General features: G+C 44.1%; 1 protein-coding gene across 1 annotated transcript in view; it reads left to right on the forward strand.

Moving 5' to 3' along the window:
- LOC106573702 (cadherin-13-like) overlaps positions 1–16,739 on the forward strand; it is a 422,569-nt gene that overhangs the window by 391,912 nt on the left and 13,918 nt on the right. The window contains exon 9 of the mRNA XM_014148994.3: positions 13,028–13,246. Coding sequence (XP_014004469.2) covers positions 13,028–13,246 — 219 coding nt within the window. The remainder of the gene's footprint in view (positions 1–13,027; positions 13,247–16,739) is intronic.

The following is a 16,739-nucleotide window of genomic DNA, read 5'->3' on the forward strand; positions in this document are numbered from 1 at the left end:
CACTAGGCTGCTATCTACAGAACAGTACACTCACTAGGCTTCTACCTACAGAACAGGACACTCACTAGGCTGCTATCTACAGAACAATACAATCACTAGGCTTCTATCTACAGAACAGTACACTCAATTGGCAGCCGTCTACAGAACAGTACACTCACTAGGTTGCTATCTACAGTACAGTTCACTCACTAGGCTGCTATCTACAGAAAAGTACACTCACTAGGCTTCTACCTACAGAACAGTACACTCACTAGGCTGCTACGTACAGAAGAGTACACAAACTAGGCTGCTATCTACAGTACACTCACTAGACTGCTACCTACAAAACAGTACTCTCACTAGGCTGCCATCTGCAGAACAGTACACTCACTAGGCTGCCATCTACAGAACAGTACACTCACTAGGCTGCTATCTACAGAACAGGACTGTCACTAGGCTGCTACCTACAGAACAGTACACTCACTAGGCTGCTATCTACAGAACAGTACACTCACTAGGCTGCAACTTAGAGAACAATACAATCACAAGGCTGCTACCTACAGAACAGTACAATCTCTAGGCTGCTACCTACAGAACAGTACACTCAATTGGCAGCCGTCTACAGAACAGTACACTCACTAGGCTGCTATCTACAGAACAGTACACTCACTAGGCTGCAACTTAGAGAACAATACAATCACAAGGCTGCTACCTACAGAACAGTACAATCTCTAGGCTGCTACCTACAGAACAGTACACTCAATTGGCAGCCGTCTACGGAACAGTACACTCACTAGGCTGCTATCTACAGAAAGGTACACTCACTTGGCTGCTATGTTCAGAACAGTACACTCATTTGGCTGGTACAGGCACTCCCTAGGCTACTATCTACAGAACATTACACTCACTAGGCTGCTATCTACAGAACAGTACACTCACTAGGCTGGTACAGGCACTCCCTAGGCTACTATCTACAGAACAGTACACTCACTAGGCTGCTATGTTCAGAACAGTACACTCATTTGGCTGCTACGTTCAGAACAGTACACTCACTAGGCTGCTATCTACAGAACAATACAATCACTAGGCTGCTATCTACAGTACACTCACTAGACTGCTATCTACAGAACAGTACACTCACTAGGCTGCTGTCTACAGAACAGTACACTCACTTGGCTGCTATCTACAGAAAAGTACACTCAGCAGGCTGCTATCTACAGTACACTCACTTGGCTGCTACCTACAGAACAGTACACTCACCAGGCTGCCATCTGCAGAACAGTAAACTCACTAGGCAGTACAGGCACTCCCTAGGCTACTACCTACAGAACGTTCACTCACTAGGCTGCTATCTACAGAACAGTACACTCACTAGGCTGCAATCTACAGTACACTCACTAGGCTGCTACCTACAGAACAGTACACTCACTAGGCTGCCGTCTACAGAACAGTACACTCAGTAGGCTGCTATCTACAGAAAAGTACACTCACTTGGTTGCTACCTACAGATCAGTACAATCACAAGCCTGCTACCTTCAGAACAGTACAATCTCTAGGATGCTATCTACAGAACAGTACACTCACAAGGCTGCTATCTACAGAACAGTACACTCACTAGGCTGGCATCTGCAGAACAGTACACTCACTAGGCTGCTACCTACAGAACAGTACACTCACTAGGCTGCTATGTACAGAAAAGGATACTCTCTAGTTTGCAAAGTACAGAACACTACACTCACAAGGCTTCTATCTACATAACAGTACACTCACTAGGTATGTACAGGCACTCCCTAGGCTGCTACCTACAGAACAGTACACTCAATTGGCAGCCGTCTACAGAACAGTACACTCACTAGGTTGCTATCTACAGTACAGTACACTCACTAGGCTGCTATGTACAGAAAGGTACACTCACTTGGCTGCTACCTACAGAACAGTACACTCACTAAGCTGCTACGTACAGAACAGTACACTCACTAGGTTGCTATGTTCAGAACAGTACACTCATTTGGCTGATACGTACAGAACAGTACACTCACTAGGCTGCTATCTACAGAACAATACAATCACTAGGCTGCTATCTACAGAAAAGTGCACTACCTTGGCTGCTACCTACGGAACAGTACACTCACTAGGCTGCTATCTACAGAACAGTTCACTCACTAGGATGCTATCTACAGTACACTCACTTGGCTGCTACCTACAGAACAGTACACTCACTAGGCTGCTATCTACAGAACAGTTCACTCACTAGGCTGCTATCTACAGTACACTCACTTGGCTGCTACCTACAGAACAGTACACTCACTAGGCTGCTATCTACAGAAAAGTACACTCACTTGGCTGCTACCTACAGAACAGTAAACTCACTAGGCTACTATCTACATAACAGTACACTCACGCGGCTGCTATCTTCAGAACAGTACACTCACTAGGCTGCTATCTACATAACAATACAATCACTAGGCTTCTATCTACAGAACAGTACACTCACTAGGCTGCTATATACAGAACAATAATCACTAGGCTTCTATCTACAGAACAGTACACTCACTAGGCTTCTACCTACAGAACAATAATCACTAGGCTTCTATCTACAGAACAGTACACTCACTAGGCTTCTACCTACAGAACAGTAAACTCACTAGGCTGCTATCTACTGAATAGTACACTCACTAGGCTGCTACGTATAGAACAGTACACAAACTAGGCTGCTACCTACAGAACAGTAAACTCACTAGGCTACTATCTACATAACAGTACACTCACGCGGCTGCTATCTTCAGAACAGTACACTCACTAGGCTGCTATCTACATAACAATACAATCACTAGGCTTCTATCTACAGAACAGTACACTCACTAGGCTGCTATATACAGAACAATAATCACTAGGCTTCTATCTACAGAACAGTACACTCACTAGGCTTCTCCCTACAGAACAGTAAACTCACTAGGCTGCTATCTACTGAACAGTACACTCACTAGGCTGCTACGTATAGAACAGTACACAAACTAGGCTGCTACCTACAGAACAGTACACTCACTAGGCTGCTATCTACAGAACAATACAATCACTAGGCTGCTATCTACAGAACAATACAATCACTAGGCTTCTATCTACAGAAAAGTACACTCTTTGGCTGCTACCTACAGAACAGTAAACTCACTAGGCTACTATCTACATAACAGTACACTCACACGGCTGCTATCTTCAGAACAGTACACTCACTAGGCTGCTATCTACAGAACAATACAATCACTAGGCTTCTATCTACAGAACAGTACACTCACTAGGCTGCTATCTACAGAACAATACAATCACTAGGCTTCTATCTACAGAACAGTACAGTCACTAGGCTTCTACCTACAGAACAGTACACTCACTAGGCTGCTATCTACAGAACAATACAATCACTAGGCTTCTATCTACAGAACAGTACAATCACTAGGCTTCTACCTACAGAACAGTACACTCACTAGGCTGCTATCTACAGAACAATACAATCACTAGGCTTCTATCTACAGAACAGTACACTCACTAGGCTTCTACCTACAGAACAGTACACTCACTAGGCTGCTACGTACAGAACAGTACACAAACTAGGCTGCTATCTACAGAACACTCACTAGGCTGCTAACTACAAGACAGTACTCTCACTAGGCTGCCATCTGCAGAACAGTACACTCACTAGGCTGCTATCTACAGAAAAGTACACTCACTTGGCTGCTACCTACAGAACAGTACACTCACTAGGCTGCTATCTACAGAACAGTACACTCACTAGGCTTCTACCTACAGAACAGGACTCTCACTAGGCTGCTATCTACAGAACAATACAATCACTAGGCTTCTATCTACAGAACAGTACACTCAATTGGCAGCCGTCTACAGAACAGTACACTCACTAGGTTGCTATCTACAGTACAGTTCACTCACTAGGCTGCTATCTACAGAAAAGTACACTCACTAGGCTTCTACCTACAGAACAGTACACTCACTAGGCTGCTACGTACAGAAGAGTACACAAACTAGGCTGCTATCTACAGTACACTCACTAGACTGCTACCTACAAAACAGTACTCTCACTAGGCTGCCATCTGCAGAACAGTACGCTCACTAGGCTGCCATCTACAGAACAGTACACTCACTAGGCTGCTATCTACAGAACAGTACACTCACTAGGCTGCAACTTAGAGAACAATACAATCACAAGGCTGCTACCTACAGAACAGTACAATCTCTAGGCTGCTACCTACAGAACAGTACACTCAATTGGCAGCCGTCTACAGAACAGTACACTCACTAGGCTACTACCTACAGAACAGTACACTCACTAGGTTGGTATCTACAGTACAGTTCACTCAATTGGCAGCCGTCTACGGAACAGTACACTCACTAGGCTGCTATCTACAGAAAGGTACACTCACTTGGCTGCTATGTTCAGAACAGTACACTCATTTGGCTGGTACAGGCACTCCCTAGGCTACTATCTACAGAACATTACACTCACTAGGCTGCTATCTACAGAACAGTACACTCACTAGGCTGGTACAGGCACTCCCTAGGCTACTATCTACAGAACAGTACACTCACTAGGCTGCTATGTTCAGAACAGTACACTCATTTGGCTGCTACGTTCAGAACAGTACACTCACTAGGCTGCTATCTACAGAACAATACAATCACTAGGCTGCTATCTACAGTACACTCACTAGGCTGCTACCTACAGAACAGTACACTCACTAGGCTGCCGTCTACAGAACAGTACACTCAGTAGGCTGCTATCTACAGAAAAGTACACTCACTTGGTTGCTACCTACAGATCAGTACAATCACAAGCCTGCTACCTTCAGAACAGTACAATCTCTAGGATGCTATCTACAGAACAGTACACTCACAAGGCTGCTATCTACAGAACAGTACACTCACTAGGCTGGCATCTGCAGAACAGTACACTCACTAGGCTGCTACCTACAGAACAGTACACTCACTAGGCTGCTATGTACAGAAAAGGATACTCTCTAGTTTGCAAAGTACAGAACACTACACTCACAAGGCTTCTATCTACATAACAGTACACTCACTAGGTATGTACAGGCACTCCCTAGGCTGCTACCTACAGAACAGTACACTCAATTGGCAGCCGTCTACAGAGCAGTACACTCACTAGGTTGCTATCTACAGTACAGTACACTCACTAGGCTGCTATGTACAGAAAGGTACACTCACTTGGCTGCTACCTACAGAACAGTACACTCACTAAGCTGCTACGTACAGAACAGTACACTCACTAGGCTGCTATGTTCAGAACAGTACACTCATTTGGCTGCTACGTACAGAACAGTACACTCACTAGGCTGCTATCTACAGAACAATACAATCACTAGGCTGCTATCTACAGAAAAGTGCACTACCTTGGCTGCTACCTACGGAACAGTACACTCACTAGGCTGCTATCTACAGAACAGTTCACTCACTAGGATGCTATCTACAGTACACTCACTTGGCTGCTACCTACAGAACAGTACATTCACTAGGCTGCTATCTACAGAACAGTTCACTCACTAGGCTGCTATCTACAGTACACTCACTTGGCTGCTACCTACAGAACAGTACACTCACTAGGCTGCTATCTACAGAAAAGTACACTCACTTGGCTGCTACCTACAGAATAGTAAACTCACTAGGCTACTATCTACATAACAGTACACTCACGCGGCTGCTATCTTCAGAACAGTACACTCACTAGGCTGCTATCTACATAACAATACAATCACTAGGCTTCTATCTACAGAACAGTACACTCACTAGGCTGCTATATACAGAACAATACAATCACTAGGCTTCTATCTACAGAAAAGTACACTCTTTGGCTGCTACCTACAGAACAGTAAACTCACTAGGCTACTATCTACATAACAGTACACTCACACGGCTGCTATCTTCAGAACAGTACACTCACTAGGCTGCTATCTACAGAACAATACAATCACTAGGCTTCTATCTACAGAACAGTACACTCACTAGGCTGCTATCTACAGAACAATACAATCACTAGGCTTCTATCTACAGAACAGTACAGTCACTAGGCTTCTACCTACAGAACAGTACACTCACTAGGCTGCTATCTACAGAACAATACAATCACTAGGCTTCTATCTACAGAACAGTACACTCACTAGGCTTCTACCTACAGAACAGTACACTCACTAGGCTGCTATCTACAGAACAATACAATCACTAGGCTTCTATCTACAGAACAGTACACTCACTAGGCTTCTACCTACAGAACAGTACACTCACTAGGCTGCTACGTACAGAACAGTACACAAACTAGGCTGCTATCTACAGAACACTCACTAGGCTGCTAACTACAAGACAGTACTCTCACTAGGCTGCCATCTGCAGAACAGTACACTCACTAGGCTGCTATCTACAGAAAAGTACACTCACTTGGCTGCTACCTACAGAACAGTACACTCACTAGGCTGCTATCTACAGAACAGTACACTCACTAGGCTTCTACCTACAGAACAGGACACTCACTAGGCTGCTATCTACAGAACAATACAATAACTAGGCTTCTATCTACAGAACAGTACACTCAATTGGCAGCCGTCTACAGAACAGTACACTCACTAGGTTGCTATCTACAGTACAGTTCACTCACTAGGCTGCTATCTACAGAAAAGTACACTCACTAGGCTTCTACCTACAGAACAGTACACTCACTAGGCTGCTACGTACAGAAGAGTTCACTCACTAGGCTGCTACCTACAAAACAGTACTCTCACTAGGCTGCCATCTGCAGAACAGTACACTCACTAGGCTGCCATCTACAGAACAGTACACTCACTAGGCTGCTATCTACAGAACAGGACTGTCACTAGGCTGCTACCTACAGAACAGTACACTCACTAGGCTGCTATCTACAGAACAGTACACTCACTAGGCTGCAACTTAGAGAACAATACAATCACAAGGCTGCTACCTACAGAACAGTACAATCTCTAGGCTGCTACCTACAGAACAGTACACTCAATTGGCAGCCGTCTACAGAACAGTACACTCACTAGGCTACTACCTACAGAACAGTACACTCACTAGGTTGCTATCTACAGTACAGTTCACTCAATTGGCAGCCGTCTACGGAACAGTACACTCACTAGGCTGCTATCTACAGAAAGGTACACTCACTTGGCTGCTATGTTCAGAACAGTACACTCATTTGGCTGGTACAGGCACTCCCTAGGCTACTATCTACAGAACATTACACTCACTAGGCTGCTATCTACAGAACAGTACACTCACTAGGCTGGTACAGGCACTCCCTAGGCTACTATCTACAGAACAGTACACTCACTAGGCTGCTATGTTCAGAACAGTACACTCATTTGGCTGCTACGTTCAGAACAGTACACTCACTAGACTGCTATCTACAGAACAATACAATCACTAGGCTGCTATCTACAGTACACTCACTAGACTGCTATCTACAGAACAGTACACTTACTAGGCTGCTGTCTACAGAACAGTACACTCACTTGGCTGCTATCTACAGAAAAGTACACTCAGCAGGCTGCTATCTACAGTACACTCACTTGGCTGCTACCTACAGAACAGTACACTCACCAGGCTGCCATCTGCAGAACAGTAAACTCACTAGGCTGCTATCTACAGAACGTTCACTCACTAGGCTGCTATCTACAGAACAGTACACTCACTAGGCTGCAATCTACAGTACACTCACTAGGCTGCTACCTACAGAACAGTACACTCACTAGGCTGCCGTCTACAGAACAGTACACTCAGTAGGCTGCTATCTACAGAAAAGTACACTCACTTGGTTGCTACCTACAGATCAGTACAATCACAAGCCTGCTATCTACAGAACAGTACACTCACAAGGCTGCTATCTACAGAACAGTACACTCACTAGGCTGGCATCTGCAGAACAGTACACTCACTAGGCTGCTACCTACAGAACAGTACACTCACTAGGCTGCTATGTACAGAAAAGGATACTCTCTAGTTTGCAAAGTACAGAACACTACACTCACAAGGCTTCTATCTACATAACAGTACACACACTAGGTATGTACAGGCACTCCCTAGGCTGCTACCTACAGAACAGTACACTCAATTGGCAGCCGTCTACAGAACAGTACACTCACTAGGTTGCTATCTACAGTACAGTACACTCACTAGGCTGCTATGTACAGAAAGGTACACTCACTTGGCTGCTACCTACAGAACAGTACACTCACTAAGCTGCTACGTACAGAACAGTACACTCACTAGGCTGCTATGTTCAGAACAGTACACTCATTTGGCTGCTACGTACAGAACAGTACACTCACTAGGCTGCTATCTACAGAACAATACAATCACTAGGCTGCTATCTACAGAAAAGTGCACTACCTTGGCTGCTACCTACGGAACAGTACACTCACTAGGCTGCTATCTACAGAACAGTTCACTCACTAGGATGCTATCTACAGTACACTCACTTGGCTGCTACCTACAGAACAGTACACTCACTAGGCTGCTATCTACAGAAAAGTACACTCACTTGGCTGCTACCTACAGAACAGTAAACTCACTAGGCTACTATCTACATAACAGTACACTCACGCGGCTGCTATCTTCAGAACAGTACACTCACTAGGCTGCTATCTACAGAACAATACAATCACTAGGCTTCTATCTACAGAACAGTACACTCACTAGGCTGCTATATACAGAACAATACAATCACTAGGCTTCTATCTACAGAACAGTACACTCACTAGGCTTCTACCTACAGAACAGTACACTCACTAGGCTGCTATCTACTGAACAGTACACTCACTAGGCTGCTACGTATAGAACAGTACACAAACTAGGCTGCTACCTACAGAACAGTACACTCACTAGGCTGCTATCTACAGAACAATACAATCACTAGGCTTCTATCTACAGAACAGTACAGTCACTAGCCTTCTACCTACAGAACAGTACACTCACTAGGCTGCTATCTACAGAACAATACCATCACTAGGCTTCTATCTACAGAACAGTACACTCACTAGGCTTCTACCTACAGAACAGTACACTCACTAGGCTGCTACGTACAGAACAGTACACAAACTAGGCTGCTATCTACAGAACACTCACTAGGCTGCTACCTACAAGACAGTACACTCTCTCGGCTGCTACCTAAGAAACAGTACTCTCACTAGGCTGCCATCTGCAGAACAGTACACTCACTAGGCTGCTATCTACAGAAAAGTACACTCACTTTGCTGCTACCTACAGAACAGTACACTCACTAGGCTGCTATCTACAGAACAGGACTGTCACTAGGCTGCTACCTACAGAACAGTACACTCACTATGCTGCTATCTACAGAACAGTACACTCACTAGGCTGCAACTTAGAGAACAATACAATCACAAGGCTGCTACCTACAGAACAGTACAATCTCTAAGCTGCTACCTACAGAACAGTACACTCACTAGGCTGCTATCTACAGAACAGTACACTCAATTGGCAGCCGTCTACAGAACAGTACACTCACTAGGCTGCTACCTACAGAACAGTACACTCACTAGGTTGCTATCTACAGTACAGTTCACTCACTAGGCTGCTATCTACAGAAAGGTACACTCACTTGGCTGCTATGTTCAGAACAGTACACTCATTTGGCTGCTACGTACAGAACAGTACACTCACTAGGCTGGTACAGGCACTCCCTAGGCTACTATCTACAGAACAGTACACTCACTAGGCTGCTATCTACAGAACAGTACACTCACTAGGCTGGTACAGGCACTCCCTAGGCTACTATCTACAGAAGAGTACACTCACTAGGCTGCTATGTTCAGAACAGTACACTCATTTGGCTGCTACGTTCAGAACAGTACACTCACTAGGCTGCTATCTACAGAACAATGCAATCACTAGGCTGCTATCTACAGAACAATACAATCACTAGGCTGCTATCTACAGTACACTCACTAGACTGCTACCTACAGAACAGTACACTCACTAGGCTGCTGTCTACAGAACAGTACACTCACTTGGCTGCTACCTACAGAACAGTACAATCACAAGGCTGCTACCTACAGAACAGTACACTCACTGGGCTGCTGTCTACTGAACAGTAAATTCACTAGGCTGTTAAAGATACTCCCTAGGCTGCTATCTACAAAACAATTAACTCACTAAGCTGCTATCTACAGAACAGTACACTCACTTGGCTGCCATCTACAGAACAGTACACTCACTAGGCTGCTGTCTATAGAACATAACACTCATTAGGGTGCTACATACAGAACAGTAAACTCACTAGACTGCTACGTACAGAGCAATACACTCACTAGGCTGCTATCTACAGAACAATACACTCACTAGGCTGCTATCTACAGAACAGTACAATCACTAGGCTGATATCTACTGAACAGTACACTCACTAGACTGCTATCTACAGAAAAGTACACTCACTTGGCTGCTACCTACAGAACAGTACACTCACTAGGCTGCCATCTACAGAACAGTACACTCACTAGGCAGCTACGTACAGAATAGTACACTCATTAGGCTGCTACGTACATAACAGTACACTCACTAGGCTGCTATCTACAGAACAGGACACTCACTAGGCTGGTACAGACACTCCCTAGGTTGCTATCTACAGAACAGTACACTCACTAGGCTGCTACCTACAGAACAGTACACTCACTAGGCTGCTATCTACAGAACAGTACACTCACTAGGCTGCAACCTACAGAACAGTACACTCATACGGCTGCTACCTACAGAAAAGTACAATCACTAGGCTGCTATCTACAGAACAGTACACTCACTAGGCTGCAACCTACAGAACAGTACACTCATACGGCTGCTACCTACAGAAAAGTACAATCACTAGGCTGCTACGTACAGCACAGTACACTCCCTAGGCTACTATCTACAGAACAGTACACTCACGAGGCTTTTACCTACTGAACAGTACACTCACTTGGCTGCTACGTACATAACAGTACACTCACTAGGCTTCTAACTACAGCACAGCACACTCTCTAGGCTGGTACAGGCACTCCCTAGGCTGCTACCTACAGAACAGTGCACTCCCTAGGTTTTTATCTACAGAACAGTACACTCACATGGCTGCTATCTTCAGAACAGTACACTCACTAGGCTGCTACCTACTGCTACAGGCAGTCCCGGCCAATGTTTCATTATGGGTATAGTGGGGTTATTAAGGGTCATGTGAGAAGGCTTATCATTATAAGCATGCTAGAGGGGTCTATCATCCGTACATTAATACACAAACATTTGTTGGGGTGAGGGGGGTGGGGGGGGGGGGGTCAATTCGAATTGAAGACAGTCAGTTCAGGAAGTGATTTGAATTAAAAATGTACACTTGGAAAAATGTCTGAAATAAACTGAGATGTCATTGAAAAAGATGTTTAACATTTTTTGTGATTACATTGGAATTTGACCCCAAGTCGAGTGTGTGCGTGCTTATGAATCTATATTAATTTATCTCTTGCCTGTACAATTTTCATGTTTGTTGAGTATGGCATGTCCACCAGCATGATAGTATCAAAACATAATTAGCTTGTCAGTTAACCTGTTGGGGTGTAGGGGGCAGTATTTTCACGGTCCGGATGAAAAACTACTCTGGCCCAGAAACTAGAATATGCATATTATTAGTAGATTTCGATAGAAAACACTCTGAGGTTTCTAAAACTGTTTGAATTGTGTCAAGGCAAAAACCTGAGAAAAATCCAAGCAGGAAGTGGAAAGTCTGAGAATTGTAGTTCTTCTTTTGATTCTCTATCAAAACTACAGTGTCTGTGGAGTGACGTTGCACTTCCTAAGGCTTCCATTGGCTGTCAACAGCCTTCAGAAAGTGGTTTGAGCATTCTCCTGTCACTGGGCAGATAATAGGAGCTCAATTACTGAGTGGACTGCCTGGCAACAAAGGGATTGGATATGCGTGGTCACGCGAGCGAGCCGTTCCTTCTTTTTCTTCTTGAATGAATATGCTATTATCCTGTTGGAAAATTATCGCAATGTTACGTTAAAAATACCATAAAGATAGATTTTAAACAGCATTTGACATGCTTCTAAGTACGTTAATTGAAAATGTTGACTTTTCGTTTCTGGTACCGCGTTCGCGCTGTATGCCTTTGGATAGTGACCTGAACGCACGAACAAAACGGAGGTATTTAGACATGAATATGGAGTATTTCGAACAAAAACAACATTTCTTGTGAAAGTAGCTGTCCTGGGAATGCATTCTGACGAAGATCAGCATAGGTAAGACAATATTTGTAATACTAATTCTGAGTTTAGGTTGCCCCGAACTTGGCGGGTGTCTGTATAACTCGCTATGATGGCTGAGCTATGTACTCAGAATATTGAAAAATTTGCTTTCTCCGTAAAGCTATTTTAAAATCTGACACAGCGGTTGCATCCAGGAGTAGTCTATAATTCTTTAAATAATTGTTATATATTTTGTCAGCGTTTATGATGAATATTTTAGTAAATTGATGTGCACATTCACCGGAAGTTTTGGTGGGAATACATTTTCTGAACATCACGCGCCAATGTAAAATGCTGTTTTTGAATATAAATATGAACTTTATCGAACAAAACATACATGTATTGTGTAACATAATGTCCTATGAGTGTCATCTGATGAAGATCGTCAAAGGTTAGTACTTCATTTAGCTGTGTTTTGGGTTTTATTGACACATGTCCTTGCTTGGAAAATGGCTGTGTGATTATTTTTGTCTATGTACTCTCCTAACATAATCTAATGTTTTGCTTTCGCTGTAAAGCCTTTTTGAAATCGGACAATGTGGTTACATCAAGGAGAAGTGTATCTTTAAAATGGTGTAAAATAGTTGTATGTTTGAGAAAGTTGAATTATGACATTTTGTTGTTTTTGAATTTGCCGCCCTGATATTTCACTGGCTGTGTCCCGCAGGTGGGACGCTAGCGTCCCACGTAGCCCATAGAAGTTAACCTCATTGCCTGGTATATGTTTCAGACACACATGCTCAGATCATGCTGCTACAGAATATGAAGAGGGCCAACTACCAGCTGCCTCTGGTGGTGACAGACTCTGGCCTGCCCCCGCTCTCCAACAGCACCGAGATCAAGGTCCAGGTGTGCACCTGTAAGAAAAACAGAATGGACTGCAGTGGTGCTGGCTCTGTACGCTCCAACCTGATGTTGCTGCTGGGACTAGTCCTGCTCTCCCTACTCTGTGAGTATATAGTAACTCTAGGCCTGCTCTCCCTACTCTGTGAGTATATAGTAACTCTAGGCCTGCTCTCCCTACTCTGTGAGTATATAGTAATGCTAGGCCTGCTCTCCCTACTCTGTGAGTATATAGTAACTCTAGGCCTGCTCTCCCTACTCTGTGAGTATATAGTAACGCTAGGCCTGCTCTCCCTACTCTGTGAGTATATAGTAACTCTAGGCTTGCTCTACCTACTCTGTGAGTGTAAGTGTTACGTACACCTCTTGGAGGAGGGACCGCAACACCCCGCTACATCTCAACTCCCCATGGAGTGAAAAAAAGTATGTGAAGGTAGGTGCGGGGAATAATGACAGATGCAGAGAAAAATACCATTTACAGGGAATTTATTTTTCCTAACACACAGTAATGTAGGGAACCAAAGCAAAGAAGTTAAAAGTTAAGGAATCCCCTCTCCTACCTTACCTGCCTTCCTACTTCTAACCTACCCTTCAGCACCACCTGGTGCACTAACCGAAATACAGGGGGTGGTCCGCCCAGGTCTTACCTAGTGTGCGTAGACAGATTACATTTTTATGCATTATGTATGCCCGCAGGCCTCTTGCCTAAACACTCCCAAGGTGCGTTCCCCTCCCCCCTGAAGGAGCAGCTACAAAATAATATTTAAAAAAAAACGTTCACTGACCGCCACAACAACCAACACAGGACATAAAAAGTAGCTCTCTGACGAATGAATGCTGGCTTTTATCAAGCAGGAGAAGGAGTTGGTAATTGAAGAAACAGCTGTATCCGCTGACGAGGGGTAGGGGTCAGAGCTCTAATCAGCGATGGGGCCGACCAATCTGATGCTTTAGGAATCCAGAAGCCATTTCCTGAAATAGACACATACAAACCCACAACAACACAGAAACTGGAACATAACAATAAGGTAACTCTAGTCCTGCTCTACATACTCTGTGAGTATACTGCAGTTCTAAGGGGTAACGAGCTCTACAGGTTGAACTGAAACTTCGCTCAATAGGTGAAACCTCCAGTAAAGTGTTACAGTCCCTAAAAATGAAATTAATTCAGATGACGTCCACCTCATACTTTTTAGTAGGTCTATAGCACATCTGAATGGAGGCTTAACAAACACCCCATACTGTCATGATGATAGAGATGTAGTGATGCTAGTTTGTAGGGTGTTCACCCATAAAATTATTAATTAATTCAAGGTTTATACAAATATGTCCATTCAATAGAAAATTCAATAACAAAAACAATAGTTCAAACCCCATGTCTCTACCATACAGTGCATTTGGAAAGTAATCAGACCCCTTGACTTGTTCCACATTTTGTTACGTTACAGCCTTATTCTAAAATGGATAAAGTATTTTTTTCCTCGTCATTCTACACACAATTTTTTTTATTTTTTTTATTTCACCTTTAGTTAACCAGGTAGGCAAGTTGAGAACAAGTTCTCATTTACAATTGCGAACTGGCCAAGATAAAGCAAAGCAGTTCGACAACATACAACAACACAGAGTTACACATGGAGTAAAACAAACATACAGTCAATAATACAGTATAAAAATAAGTCTATATACAATGTGAGCAAATGAGGTGAGATAAGGGAGGTAAAGGCAAAAAGGCCATGGTGGCAAAGTAAATACAATATACCAAGTAAAACACTGGAATGGTAGATTTGTAGTAGAAGAAAGTGCAAAGTAGAAATAGAAATAATGGGGTGGAAAGGAGCAAAATAAATAAATAAATACAGTAGGGGAAGAGGTAGTTGTTTGGGCTAAATTACAGATGGGCTATGTACAGGTGCAGTGATCTGTGAGCTGCTCTGACAACTGGTGCTTAAAGCTAGTGAGGGAGATAAGTGTTTCCAGTTTCAGAGATTTTTGTAGTTCATTCCAGTCATTGGCAGCAGAGAACTGGAAGGAGAGACGGCCAAAGGAGGAATTGGCTTTGGGGGTGACCAGAGAGATATACCTGCTGGAGCGCGTACTACAGGTGTGTGCTGCTATGGTGACCAGCGAGCGGAGATAAGGGGGGACTTTACCTAGCAGGGTCTTGTAGATGACCTGGAGCCAGTGGGTTTGGCGACGAGTATGAAGTGAGGGCCAGCCAACGAGAGCGTACAGGTCGCAGTGGTGGGTAGTATATGGGGCTTTGGTGACAAAACAGATGGCACTGTGATAGACTGCATCCAGTTTGTTGAGTAGGGTATTGGAGGCTATTTTGTAAATGACATCACCGAAGTCGAGGATCGGTAGGATGGTCAGTTTTACGAGGGTATGTTTGGCAGCATGAGTGAAGGATGCTTTGTTGCGAAATAGGAAGCCAATTCTAGATTTAACTTTTTGATTGGAGATGTTTGATGTGAGTCTGGAAGGAGAGTTTACAGTCTAACCAGACACCTAGGAATTTGTAGTTGTCCACATATTCTAAGTCAGAACCGTCCAGAGTAGTGATGCTGGACTGGCGGGCAGGTGCAGGCAGCGATCGGTTGAAGAGCATGTATTTAGTTTGACTTGTATTTAAGAGCAGTTGGAGGCCACGGAAGGAGAGTTGTATGGCATTGAAGCTCGTCTGGAGGGTAGTTAACACAGTGTCCAAAGAATGGCCAGAAGTATACAGAATGGTGTCATCTGCGTAGAGGTGGATCAGAGACTCACCCGCAGCAAGAGCGACATCATTGATGTATACAGAGAAAAGAGTTGGCCCAGGAATTGAACCCTGTGGCACCCCCATAGAGACTGACAGAGGTCCGGACAACAGGCCCTCTGATTTGACACACTGAACTCTATCAGAGAAGTAGTTGGTGAACCAGGCGAGGCAATCATTTGTGAAACCAAGGCTATTGAGTCTGCCAATGAGGATGTGGTGATTGACAGAGTCGAAGGCTTTGGCCAGGTCAATGAATACGGCAGCACAGTATTGGTTCTTATCGATGGGGGTTACGATATCGTTTAGGACCTTGAGCGTGGCTGAGGTGCACCCATGACCAGCTCTGAAACCAGATTGCATAGCAGAGAAGGTGCGGTGGGATTCGAAATGGTTGGTAATCTGTTTGTTGACTTGGCTTTCGAAGACCTTAGAAAGGCAGGGTAGGATAGATATAGGTCTGTAGCAGTTTGGGTCAAGAGTGTCCCCTCCTTTGAAGAGGGGGATGACAGCAGCTGCTTTCCAATCTTTGGGAATCTCAGATGACACGAAAGAGAGATTGAACAGGCTAGTAATAGGGGTTGCAACAATTTCGGCAGATAACTTTAGAAAGAAAGGGTCCAGATTGTCTAGCCCGGCTTATTTGTAGGGGTCCAGATTTTGCAGCTCTTTCAGAACATCAGCTGAATGGATTTGGGAGAAGGAGAAATGGGGAAGGCTTGGGCGAGTAGCTGTGGGGGGTGCAGTGCTGTTGACTGCGGTAGGGGTAGGCAGGTGGAAACCATGGCCAGCCGTAGAAAAATGCTTATTGAAATTCTCAATTATAGTGGTTTTATCGGTGGTG

Source organism: Salmo salar, chromosome 16, assembly GCF_965601325.2.
Source record: "Salmo salar chromosome 16, fSalSal1, whole genome shotgun sequence".
NCBI lineage: Eukaryota > Metazoa > Chordata > Actinopteri > Salmoniformes > Salmonidae > Salmo > Salmo salar.